Genomic DNA, 13,138 nt, shown 5'->3' with positions numbered 1-13,138 from the left:
GGAGGGAGGGGAGGTGGGGAGGGTGGAGGTAGGGGAGGGGTGAGGGAGGAGAGGAGGGGGAGGGAGGAGAGGGGTAGGGAGGGGGAGGGGAGGTATAGTGAGGGGAGGGGGTGAGGGGTAAGGAGGGGAGGGGGAGGGGGGGATGAGTAGGGAGGGGGGAGGAGATGGGGATGGGGAGGGGAAGAGGGGGAGGGGTAAGGAGGGGAGAGTGAGGGAGGGGAGAGTGAGGGAGGGGGGTAGGGGAGGGAGGGGAGAGGTAAGGAGGGGAGGGGGAGGGAGGGGATGAGTAGGGAGGGGACGGGACGTTTGCTTTAGCCCATCTCCCTGTGAGTCCCTCCCTCCCCCCGAAGCAGCTCCGAGAGTGAATCATCCAGATACCCTTCTGCTGAGGGACAGCACGGGGTTAGATACAGAGTAAGGCTCCCTCTACACTGTCCCCCATCCCAGGGACAGGGACAGCACGGGGTTAGATACAGAGTAAGGCTCCCTCTACACTGTCCCCCCATCCCAGGGACAGGGACAGCACAGGGTTAGGTACAGAGTAAAGCTTCCTCTACACTGTCCCCCCCATCCCAGGGACAGGGACAGCACGGGGTTAGGTACAGAGTAAGGCTCCCTCTACACTGTCCCCCCCATCCCAGGGACAGCATGGGGTTAGATACAGAGTAAGGCTTCCTCTACACTGTCCCCCCATCCCAGGGACAGGGACAGCACGGGGTTAGGTACAGAGTAAAGCTCCCTCTACACTGTCCCCCCCATCCCAGGGACAGTGCTGGGTGGTGGGGGTGATTCCGTTCGTGTTCTGGGTCCACGGTGAAGAAAGCGATCCCTCTGTGGGCAATGTAGGGATTGGCGGCCATTTTGTGGCGAGCAATGGGGATTTTCCTTTGACCGTTGGGAAGATGGCTGCCACGGCCCTCGCCTTTGAACCGCAATGGGAGGCCCTCCCGGGTCCGAGCAGATGCTCGCTCGCTGGGTCCGAAGCCAAGAATCACACTCCTCCACTCACCGGACTCGACAGCCGTTTCACATTTTTAATAAGTTAACATTTCCACAGGTCAGTGCCTTAGCACAGGAGGAGGGAAGTTGAGGGTAAAGTTCACGCGCCCAGCGCTCTCCTGCCCCTCATGCTGGGATCACACTGTGCCCCCTCCTCGTCCTCCCCTCCCCCTCCAAACCCTCTCCCCTCCCTTGCCAGACCGTCTCTCTCTTGTGTGCGGCCTAGTCCAGAAGGCTTCTTGGCCACTTTCCTATCGGCTGCCCTCCTTCCCCCCCCCCCCCCCCCACACCCAGTGGAGGGCAGAGGGGGAGGGTCCCGGAGGGGGAACAAAAAGCAGGGCGAGGGAGTCAAAACCCTCTCCCCAACTGAATTAGGCCGAATCTGAGCTTAAAAACACCTAAAGCCTTTTCATCTTTGAATTTATTCACGGGTCACGTTGGGCGGGGGGTGTGGGGTGGAATGTTTCTGGCCAGGCCTACACTTATGGCCCATCCCTCGTCACCCAGAGTGGGTGGGGCGCAAGTTAAGAGTTGACCCCCATCGCTGTGGGTCTGGGGTCACATGTAGGCCTGACCAGGTAAGGATGGCATTACAGGACATCAGTCAACGAGCGGGGCTTTTCCAAAAATGGATTCATGGTCGTCATCAGACTCTTAACCCCAGATTCTTGGCTGAATTTAATTTCCACCGTTGCCGTGACTGGTTTCGAACGTCAGGCATTCCTGAGTGTCTAGATTGACCGTCCGGCGATAATATCATTGTCCTCCCTTCACATCAAATCTGATTCCACCCATTTCCTTTCGAGAAAGGAAAATTGAGTTATTTAAAATGGTGGTGGTGGTGGTGGGAGGGGGGCGAGTGAATCCCTTGTGGGCAGGCCTCTGTTTTCGGAAACCCTGATTCCTTTCGGACCCTTAAACCTGAAAGAATCGCAGGGGCGGAGGGGATTTAATCGAGTGGGGTCTCTCTCTCTCTCTCTCTCTCTCTCTCCTTCTCTGTCCCGAATGGGAGGCCTGTGCTGCAGGAAAGCGCCGCAGGCTCTGTTTGGGGCCTAGTTGGCCAAGTGCGGCCTACTCCAGGCGTGTCAGCCTTTCCGGGAGGTGGCTGAATGAGGACTGACAGCGAAATGGGAGGAGGTTGGAGGGTGATTTGATGCCAATGTCCACGCCACGGCCTCCCCCCCCCACCCAGCCTTCCCGCCACAACCAACTCTATCCCCAGCTCTGGGCGGACTCCGCGCGAAAAGAAAGATGGGCGCAGAATTAAGGCACGAGGAGAAAATGTTTCCCCTTTTTTTTCTGTTTTGTTTGTCTTGAATGTCCTCTTCATTGTGAAGAATAAAGTTCATCTTTGTCTCTCGCTCTCTCTCTCTCTTTAGCTGATGAGAGCGATGGCCTCCAACTCCGAGGACAGCAGAAGAACCTTCCGGAAGGTCCGTTTGGCCGCCATGTTCCTTCTCTCTCTCTCTCTCTCTTTGACGGCTCGCTCCCGTCTCCCGATTTGTCAGTGAGGTGGGGGGGGGGGGGGGGCGCGGAAGGGGGTTGTGCGGTTCCTTTTCGAGGGTGAGGGCGAGGGCAAAATGAGGCCCTTCAGCCAACATCTTCCCCACCCCCTCCTCCTCCTTGCCCTTCCCCCTCCTCGAGGTCGTCGCCCCGGGCCACCTCGCCAACTCTCCCGGGCAATTGGGCCCCGACCCCCCCCCCATCCCGTCTGGGATTGTGGTGGGGGAAGGGGGGGGGGGTTGTATGGGTGAGTGGGGGGAGGTCGTGATTGGGGTTGGCGGAGTTTGGGAGGGAGGGTGAACCTATGACCTTTCACCCCCCCCCCCCCGAGCGGAGGAGGGGTCAGAGAGAGATGGAGGCAGAGACCGGGCCGCGGGCACGCCTGCCCCCTTACTGGTCGGAGGAGGAGGACGACGAACCCCCCGAGGGCGACTGGGCCCGGGTTGGGGGGGTCACGGGCCGGAACTCGCCCCCTGACCCCCTCTGGCGCCGGGGCAAGGTGTCACCCGGCTGGCACCCCCTGCGTGGGGGTGGGGCATGCCTGGAGGGCGAGGCCTGGTCGTCGTCGTCGTCGTCGTCGTCGCCGCCCGGGGGCGTGGCGGTGCTAGGCTTGGCCCGGGAGCGATGGCCGAAGCTGTGGTGCTTGGCCAGCCCAGGTGCCGGGGGGCTGGCCTTGGGGAAGGTGGTGGACAGCGAGTGGCGCTGGGTAGGCCCCAGGCCCGGCGGGACCGAGGGGCGGGGCAGGGTGGCTGAGCTGAGGTAGGCCGCGGGCCCCCGGGGGGGGGCGGGGGGCAGGGGGCGCCCGCGGGGGGGCGGGTGGGGGCGGGAGAGCGCCGCCCGGGAGTGGGCGTTCATCTCCTGGAGGCGGCGCAGCAGCTCATCCAGGGCGCCGATGTCGACGGCCTTCTGGGGGGCTTCCGCGGGCTCCAGGCCCCAGGCCTTGGCCTTCTCTTCGCCGCCGCCGCCCTCCGAGGGGCTGGGCGGCGTCCGGTTGCGGCCCAGGGCGTTGTTGGGCAGCACCACGGCGCTGGGGACGCGGAAGGGCTGGGGGCCGCCCGGGTAGGAAGGGGCCGGGTTGGCTGCCGCTTGCACCCAGCGGCCGCGGAAAGGCCTGTGGCTCTTGGGAGGCAGCTCGGGGGTGGCGTCCGGGGTGGGCAGGGCTCCCGGCTCGGGCACGGGCGGCGCCAAGAGGCCGGCGTAGGGGTGGGGCCGCGCTGAGGTGTCCAGGCCTCGGCCCTCCGCCAATTGGGCCTCCAGCAGCTTGGCCAAGCTGGGCAGGGAGACGGTGCCCGTCACCCCTGCTCCCTCGGGGGCCTTGCCTGGCCCCTGGCCCCACCGGCCGCAGTACCAGGAGAAAGCCAGGCCCGACAGGAGCGCCCCCAGGGCGAAGGCCGAGACGGTGCAGGCGATCAGGAAGTTCAGGTGGACGGTGCCCTGGGAGTTCGAAGTGGGCTCCTTCCTCACGCCTGGGAGGGCGAAGGGCAAAGGGAGGAGAGAAAATTACACATATCCAAGCCCCTCTCCCCCCCACTCCCCATGGGAGCAAGTCCCCCATTCTCCCCCCACTCCCTGTGGGAGTGAGCCCCCATTCTCCCCCCACTCCCTGTGGGAGTGAGTCCCCCATTCTCCCCTCTCTCCCTGTGGGAGTGAGCCCCCATTCTCCCCCCACTCCCTGTGGGAGTGAGCCCCCATTCTCCCCCACTCCCTGTGGGAGTGAGCCCCCATTCTCCCCCCACTCCCTGTGGGAGTGAGTCCCCCATTCTCCCCTCTCTCCCTGTGGGAGTGAGTCCCCCATTCTCCCCTCTCTCCCTGTGGGAGTGAGCCCCCATTCTCCCCCCACTCCCTGTGGGAGTGAGTCCCCATTCTCCCCTCTCTCCCTGTGGGAGTGAGTCCCCCATTCTCCCCTCTCTCCCTGTGGGAGTGAGCCCCCATTCTCCCCCCTCAACCCGATCCCTCAGAAACTCACCATTGGATGGATCTTGGAAACTATTCCTGATGGAGGGAGTTGGGTCTACACGGATGAAGAGAGTGCAGAAAAGAGAGAGAGAGAGAGAGAGAGCGTGAGAAAGGGTGTGAGGTGAAAGAGTCCAGTCCCTCCTTCCTGTTGACCCCACAGCCTGACCCTGTCCTTGCACCGACCCTGACAGGATGACCCCTCACACTTAACCCCTGGATCCCGCCAACAAAACCAATCCCAATCCTCCATCCTTGGCCTCCAACTCAACCAGACCTACTCAGGAGCGGGGTCAGGGGCCGGGAATCCTGCAGCGAGTAACCCCCCCTCCTGACTCCCTCCTCCCTCCTCCCCAAAGCCTGTCCCACCATCGATGAGGCCTGAGTCAGGAAGGTGAGGGAATACTCCTCACTTGCCCCTGGACAGAGGGCGGGGGGGGGGAGACAGCTCCGACAACACTCGAGAAGCTCGATACTGTCCAGGGACAAAGCAGCCCCCCCACCCCCCTCGATTGGCACAGAGAGAGAGACAGCAAGAGAGAGAGAGAGAGAGAGTGGGAGACAGAGAAAGAGGGAGACAGAGGGAGAGAGAGAGAGAAAGAGAGATAGAGAGAGGGAGGGAGAGAGAGTCAGAAAGTGAGAGAGAGGGAGAGAGAGAGAGAGAGAGAGAGGGTGGGAAGATAGGGAGGGAGAGACAGAGACAGGGGGAAAAGAGAGACAGAGATAGGGAGAGGGAAGGGGAGAGAGTGTGTGGGCGACACAGAGAGGTGGGGAGAGAGAGAGAGAGAGTGTGTGAGGGAGAGAGGGGGGAGGAAAGGGGGAGAGGGAGAGAGAGAGAGGGGGGGAGGGAAGGGGGGAGAGAGAGAGCAACAGAGAGAGAGAGGGACAGAGAGGGAGAAAGAGAGAGGGGGAAGGGGAGAGAGAGAGGGAGAGACAGAGGGGGAGACAGAGAGAGAGAGACACACACACACAAGGAGGGGGTAGAGAGAGAGAGAGGTGGGGAAAGAGAGAGGGAGGGAGGGAGAGAGAGAGAGATGAGAAGGAGCGATAGAGAGGAAGAGAGAGAGAGAGACAGACAGACAGAGGGAGAGAGAGAGTGGAAAGTGGGAGAGAGCAAGACGGAGAGAGAGAACACGAGAGAGAGCAAGGTAGGGAAAGGGTGAGAGAGGGAGAGAAATAGACAGTGGGAGAGAGAGAGACAGAGAGAGACAGAGAGAGAGAGACAGAGACAGAGAGAGAGACAGAGAGAGAGAGACAGAGAGAGACAGAGAGAGAGAGACAGAGACAGAGAGAGAGAGAGAGAGAGAGAGAGGGAGGGAGGGAGGAGGGGAGTGTTTCTCTGTTACCCAGCAGCTCCCTGGCCTGTTCCCAGTGAAGCCTCACTCAGGAGAACCACCACCACTAGATTCTTGACGTATATCCCCTATACGTTCCCATACTGTGTATCTTCTACGTATGTCTGTATACAACCCCTATACTGTATATCCTCTCTATATATCCCATATATGTCACAAAACTACATATCCTCAACATATATCCCCTATATGTCCCTGATACTGTGTATCCTGTACGTATGTCCCCTATATATTCCCTGTACTGTATATGTTTGACATATATCCCCTATAAATCCCTTATACTGCATATCCTCAATGTATGTCCCCTATATTGTATATCCTCAACATATATCCCCTACACAGCCCCTATACTGCATAGCCTCTATGTCTATCCCCAATGTCCCCTATACTGTATATCCTCTACATATATCCCCTATATATCCCCTATACTGTGTATCTTCTGTGTATATCCCCCATATGTCCCCTATACCGCATATCCGCAAAGACCACTCCCTTCGTGACTCCCTCGTCAGGTCCACACCCCCCACCAACCCAACCTCCACCCCCGGCACCTTCCCCTGCAACCGCAGGAAATGTAAAACTTGCGCCCACACCTCCTCCCTCACTTCCCTCCAAGGCCCCAAGGGATCCTTCCATATCCGCCACAAGTTCACCTGTACCTCCACACACATCATCTATTGCATCCGCTGCACCCGATGTGGCCTCCTCTATATTGGGGAGACGGGCCGCTTACTTGCAGAACGCTTCAGGGAACACCTCAGGGACGCCCGGACCAACCAACCCAACCACCCCATGGCTCAACACTTTAACTCTCCCTCCCACTCCACCGAGGACATGCAGGTCCTTGGACTCCTCCATCGCCAGACCATAACAACACGACGGCTGGAGGAAGAGCGCCTCATCTTCCGCCTGGGAACCCTCCAGCCACAAGGGATGAACTCAGATTTCTCCAGTTTCCTCATTTCCCCTCCCCCCACCTTGTCTCAGTCGGTTCCCTCAACTCAGCACCGCCCTCCTAACCTGCAATCCTCTTCCTGACCTCTCCGCCCCCACCCCACTCCGGCCTATCACCCTCACCTTGACCTCCTTCCACCTATCCCACCTCCATCGCCCCTCCCCCAAGTCCCTCCTCCCTCCCTTTTATCTGAGCCTGCCTGGCACCCTCTCCTCATTCCTGATGCAGGGCTCTGGCCCGAAACGTCGAATTTCCTGTTCCTTGGATGCTGCCTGACCTGCTGCGCTTTTCCAGCAACACATTTTCAGTCCTTGACATATATCCTATGCTGTATATCCTCTACACGGGTCCCCTGTATGCCTCCGATATATGCACTATGTATATCCTCTTTATGTCCCTTATATATCCTCCATGTATGTCCCTTATATGTCTCATTTATATCCTCTACATATATCTTCTACATGTTGCCTATATATTCTCCACATATATCCTCTATATGTACCTGACCAGCTGGGCTTTTCCTGTGCCACACTCTTTGACATATATCCTCTATACGTCCCCTACATATCACCTACGTATGTCCCCATATGTTCCCTATAAGTCCTCTATATATCCTCTACATATATCTTCCATATGCCTCCTAAATACCCGCTAAGTATATCCTCTACCTTCCCTTAGATATCCTCTATGTATATCCTCTATATGGCCTTTATAGGTCCTCTATATGTCCCCTGAATGTCGTATACGGATATGCCCATGTGTGTGTGGTCGGTGTATGGTCAGTGTGTGTTTGTGTCTGTGTGTGTGTGTGTGTGTGTGTGTGTGTCTGTGTCTGTGTGTGTGTCTGTGTGAGTGAGTGTGTGTGTGTGTCTGTGTGTGTGTGTGTCTGTGTGTGTGTGTGTCGGTGTGTGTGTGTGTGTGTCAGTGTGTGTGTGTGTCGGTGTGTGTCGGTGTGTGTGTCTGTGTGTGTGTGTGTGTGTCGGTGTGTGTGTGTGTCGGTGTGTGCGTGTGTCGGGGTGTGTGTGGGGGTGTGTGTGTGTCTGTGTGTGTGTGAGTGTGTGTGTGTCGGTGTGTGTGTGAGTGTGTGTCGGTGTGTGTGTGTGTGTGTGTGTGTCGGTGTGTGTGTGTGTGTGTGTCGGTGTGTGTGGGTGTGTGTGTGTGTGTGTGTGTCAGTGTGTGTGTGTGTGTGTCGGTGTGTGTGTGTCGGTGTGTGTGTGTGTGTGTGTGTGTGTGTCGGTGTGTGTGTGTGTGTGAGTGTGTGTCGGTGTGTGTGTGTGTCTGTGTGTGTGTCTGTGTGTGTATGTGTGTGTCTGTGTGTGTGTCTGTGTGTGTATGTGTGTGTCGGTGTGTGTGTGTGTGTATGTGTGTGTCTGTGTGTGTGTCTGTGTGTGTATGTGTGTGTCGGTGTGTGTGTGTGTGTGTGTGTGTGTGTGTGTGTGTGTGTGTAGAGATACTGACCCTCGCACCGTTCCAGGTGTTGGATCTTGCCATTCTCCACATCCTGTTGGTATCCACCCCTGGGAAAACAGACACCACGATTAACCCCATTACCGACCCCGTTATCGAACCCATTATTGACCCCGCTATTGACACTTCATGGCGGCCCAAGACACACCATGAGGCCTTTAATTGCCACCCTCTAACTGCGGCGCGCCCCAAAATATACAACCACCTCCGCCCAATCGCCCCCAACAGCAACAAAATGGCCGACACGGCTGGTCAAAATGGTTGACCCACACAGCTATAGGCTTCGCCCTTCACAAAATGGCTGCCCTGCCTGTGGAGCACTGAGGGAACGCCCGATAGCAGACAGTGACTGACACCGTGTGGCCAAGGTGTAGCCTGACCAAAATGGCCGACTCCCCCCTTCCCCCCACACAAGGTGGCTGCAACAAATGCCTGGCAAGGCCCCCTCCGCGTAACGGATGACCCAGAAAGAGGGTCAGGAAACACGTTGCGGCAAGCACCCACACGGAGCCCGAGACGGTTACATTTCCCCCCCCCCCAACGTCTCCTGCCGCAAAATGGCCGACCCCTCTGCGGTAACGGGTGGGCGGCGAACCGTCGCCGAGGGAGACTGACCTGGTACCAGGGTGGAGGGTGACACAACGACCCGACCTGAGCCAACCGCAGTACGGATCCCGCGAGCTGATGCACATCCTGAAAGGGAGATGGATCACGGAGCACTTAGCGTCTGGGTAAGGGGGGGGGTGGTGGGGGAACATTCTAGAACCGCGCTTGTGGGGAGTGGGGCGCAGGCTAGGCTTGGCATTGTGCGGCCGCGGCAACGGTTGACGGGGCACCCTCAGGGTAAACGCCAGCTGTCGGCCGTTGTGTCCGGTACCCAGGAGGGGGAGGAGGGTGGGGTCTGGGATTAGCGTGCCAAACAAAACCCGGGCATCATGGGTTACAGGAAACGGAGGGGGCGGCCCAGAGAGAAGGCCTCATGGGAGAGACTGGGAAGCCAAGGGTGCAACGAAGGGGTGACCCCACTTTGGGGGGAAGGTGGGGGGGGGGGTTGTTTGCCAAGACGAGTTGGAATTTCTTCTGGGGGAGGGGTGTGGAAGGCCCCTCGCCCCAGCCTTAGAGGGAGGCCTATGCTTCAAGATGGAGTTGGGGAGGCTGAGGGAGAACGAGATCCCGTAGGCCGCAGCAGAGTGGCGGAGAACGCCGGAAGATCCAAGTGGCCCAATTCTGTTCCAACAATGGCGGTTGGTGGGGGAGGGGAGCTAACCGAGGGTCAATAAATTGGGGATGGGGAGAGGGGGTCCGAACCCGGCCTGGAAGTAGTTGAGGCCCTCACCGTTTGCACTTGCCGTAGCCCTCGCAGCGGCTGAGGGGCACTTGGGCCACGCATCCTGGGAACGCCACGAAGACGGAATGGTGGTCCTTGTCCAACTCCAATCCCAGAATCCTCCTGTCGTCTGCCTTGGCGCCACACCTTCGGGGGGGAGGGGGAGCAGTGCGAGGGTCAGTCGTCGGAGGGTTTTTCTTTCCCGGGGGGGGGGGGGTTAAGGGTGGTGCCAACAGGCGATGCCAACCATGTATCGACTTGCCCTCCCCTCACCCTCCCAGAGGAGGCAGTTCGGCCCACCCACGCTGCCGGCCCATAGAGCCAATGGACATCCGCCATTTTGTCATATCCTATTACCTCACCCCCCTCCCCCCTCAACTGCAATTTCCAACGTGGGTGGGGGCTCCCTCCTCAATCCCCTCCACTATTACATCCCTCCTACCCCATACCATCCCTCCGCCCATCCTCCATTCCTATTGATCTCCCCTCAACCACCAGACCCTCACCCACAATCCACTCCTCCACCCCCACTCCCTCAACTCACCCCCTTCCCTCCACTACTGCCCCTACACCCCCCTCCTCTACCCCATTCCCTCAACTCACCCCCTTCCCGCCACTACAGCCCCCTTCACCCCCCTCCTCCACCCCCACTCCCTCAACTCACCCCCTTCCCTCCACTCCTGTCCCCTACACTCCCCTCCTCCACCCCCACTCCCTCAACCCACCCCCTTCCCTCCACTGATGTCCCCTACACTCTCCCTCCTGCACCCCCACACCCTCAACGCACCCCCTTCCCTCTGCTACTGCCCCCTACACTCCCACTCCTCCACTCCTATACCCTCTCCCTCTCCCCATCCTTCCACTTTTGCCCCTACCCCTCCTCTGCTCCTCGCCAGCCCTACACACGCTCCTCAACTACTGCCCCCTCTTTGTTTCCAACCTCACGGCATCCCCCCCGTTCACCTCCATGACCTCGCTCCTCCCTTCCCCCTCCCCTCCAAAACCGCCCAACCACCCCCTCCATCAATGCCCCTTCCCTCCTACCACCACTCCTTCCCCTCCAACGCCATCCCCCCACCTCCCCTCCCCTCCACTCTTGCCCCCTCCCTCTCCCCATCCCACCCCTTCCTTTGTCACCACCAACCTCACCCCTCCATCCCCAACTCCCCCCAAACCCACCATTACCAACCCAGCGCCCCTTTCTGAGGCCGGAGGGGGTGTCGAGGGGGCTAGGGTTTTGGAGGGGGAGTTGCCGCACTGACCTGCCCCGCGGGTACACGTCCATCCTCTCGAGCAGGAGGCCCTCTATTGAGGCTCCGGGCCTAGTCTGGGCCAACACCTTCAACAGGACGCCATCGTCGGCGCCCACGAACAGGACCGTGTGGTTACCATGGGGACCGGCCGAGGGATCCACCGCAATGGCAGTCAGTCGGGATCTGGGGGGGGGAGACAGAGAGAGAGAGAGGGGGAGGCGAGAGAGAGGGGGAGGGGTAGGGGGGGGGGGAGGAGAGAGAGGGAGGGGGAGAGGGAAGGGAGTGGAGAAGTGGAGATGAGGTGGGAGAGAGAGGGAGGGGGGAGGAGAGAGGGGGGAAAGGGAGGGAGAGGGGGAGATGAGGTGGGAGAGAGAGGGAGGGGAGAGGGAAGAGTGAGGGGGAGGGGTAGATGAGGAGGGAGAGAGGGGGAGGGGTAGATGAGGTGGGGGAGAAGAGGGAAGGGTGAGGGGGAGGGGAGATGAGGTGGGAGAGAGGGAGGGGGAGGAGAGAGAAAGAGGGAGGGGAGAAGGAAGGGGGAGGGGCGATGAGGTGGGAGAGATGGGGGGAGGACAGAGGGAGGGGGAGAGGGAAGGGAGTGGGGAGGGGGAGATGAGGTGGGAGAGAGAGGGAGGGGGAAGAGAGCGAAAGAGCGAGGGGGAGGGGTAAGAGAGAGGGGGATGGGGAAACGAGGTGGGGGAGAGAGGGAGGGGGAAGAGGCAAGGGAGGGGGAAGACGAGGTGGGAGAGATAGAGAGGGAGGGGGAGAGGGAATTGAGAAGGGGAGGGGGAGATGAATTGGGAGAGGGGGGGAGAGGGAAGGGAGAGGGGGAGGGAGAGAGCATGAGAGAGAGAGAGAGAGAGAGATGGAGAGGGGAGAGGGTAGAGAGAGGGTGAAGGGGGAGGGAGAGGAGAGAACGAAGGAGAGAGAGGAGGAAGAGAGAGCAAGGGAGATGGGGGAGAGAAGAGAGAGGGTGGAGTGAAGGGAAGGGAGGGGGTGAAGGAGAGGGGAAGAGGGAGAGAGAAGGTGGGGGAGAGAAAGAGGGGGAGAGAGTGAAGGGGGTGGGGGGGGTAGAGAGAGAGAGAGCGAAAGAGCAGAGAGAAGGCCAAAGTGAGTGGGATAGGCGAGGAGAGAAGGTGAGAAGGGAGGGGGCGGGGAGGGGGAGGGAGGGGGTGGGGAAGGGGAGGGTGGGGGTGGGGAAGCAAACCCAAAGGGTGGGGGGGGGAGTGGTGGTTAATACCCGTGAGGCATCTCCCTGAAACCGGCGTTTGGTTCGGACGCCCCATCGCCCGCCCACAGGGTCCACTTTCAAAATGGCCAACGCTCAATCACTCATTGGCCCCTGTGGGTGGGTGGGGGGGGGGGGGGAGTGTGGGGAACAGGCGCAGCTGCCTTTGACCCCACCCTCCCCAGCCCCAACTTCCCCCCAGTCTCACCATCACTCCCTCTGTTCCAAAGTTACCCCTCACTCCCCCGTCGCCCACCCGCACCATCCAGGAACGAGGCCCATTCATCCCGTTCCCCCCTCCTGCCTTCGCACCTCCCCAGGATCTACCCTCCCATCCTCACCCAATCCCCCAACCCCAACCCTTGCCCACCACTCCCCCACCCAAAAAACGTGTCAAACCCCTCCCTAACCGCCCCTCCCCCACAGATGGACCGGACAGAGGTCAAGCATCCCGGGGAGGGGGAGCGTCGTCGGGGGGGGGGGAGGGGCTGGCGGCCATTTTCCCGCCATTCTCGCTGTTGGCTGCACCCACGCATCGTGCGCCACCCACCCGACACACACGACCCTTCCCAACGCGACGCGCTCACCTTCCCACGCTCCGGACGAGCCACGGTCTCTCAGCAACGGGCGGCGGCGCCGCGTCCATGAGGGGGTGCGATTTAATAAAGGACAGGCTCTCGTCGGGGATGTCGTTGCTGCTTTTGTAAGATTGGGCCCCTCCGTGCCCTGCGCAAACCCCGGGCCTGAACATTTCGTACGGAGAGAGAGAGAGAGAGATGAGAGAGGGTGTGTCAATTCTCAGACCCTGAGGCGGAACGGATGAGGAGGGAGGGTGGGAAATTGGCTTTGCGGCCTACCCACCAACGTCCACCCACTTCGAACGCCAACCGTCCGGCCTACCCGCCCAGCCCTTTCGAATGTTGTCTGCTTTCACTAGGCCCGAGAGCCTAAACTGAGCCGGCCTTGGCAACGCTGGGTCACTTTCAGGTCCCGTTCGCGTTCCCCTAATACCACCCACCTCACACTCCCCCAAACTCAGTCCTAAAAATAACGATTATTATTTTAATAGAATACACTAAAGAAATCCGCATGGAGAGAGAG

At 59.9% G+C, this 13,138-nt stretch overlaps 1 protein-coding gene across 2 annotated transcripts in view; it reads right to left on the bottom strand.

Moving 5' to 3' along the window:
• Positions 1-1,020: 1,020 nt before the first annotated feature.
• LOC132814171 (semaphorin-6D-like) overlaps positions 1,021-13,138 on the bottom strand; it is a 164,191-nt gene continuing 152,073 nt past the window's right edge. Inside the window, exons 11-17 of one of the 2 annotated variants that reach the window (XM_060823404.1) lie at positions 12,625-12,780; positions 10,822-10,995; positions 9,569-9,706; positions 8,848-8,925; positions 8,224-8,282; positions 4,469-4,513; positions 1,021-3,968 (exon numbers count right to left, since the gene is read on the bottom strand). In XM_060823404.1, the coding sequence (XP_060679387.1) occupies positions 2,893-3,968; positions 4,469-4,513; positions 8,224-8,282; positions 8,848-8,925; positions 9,569-9,706; positions 10,822-10,995; positions 12,625-12,780 (1,726 nt within the window). In that variant the 3' untranslated portion in view covers positions 1,021-2,892. The remainder of the gene's footprint in view (positions 3,969-4,468; positions 4,514-8,223; positions 8,283-8,847; positions 8,926-9,568; positions 9,707-10,821; positions 10,996-12,624; positions 12,781-13,138) is intronic. The other variant, XM_060823405.1, reaches the window with a different exon arrangement.

This window comes from Hemiscyllium ocellatum, unplaced genomic scaffold (assembly GCF_020745735.1).
Source record: "Hemiscyllium ocellatum isolate sHemOce1 unplaced genomic scaffold, sHemOce1.pat.X.cur. scaffold_714_pat_ctg1, whole genome shotgun sequence".
NCBI lineage: Eukaryota > Metazoa > Chordata > Chondrichthyes > Orectolobiformes > Hemiscylliidae > Hemiscyllium > Hemiscyllium ocellatum.
This window is presented reverse-complemented; position numbering and strand designations above follow the sequence as displayed.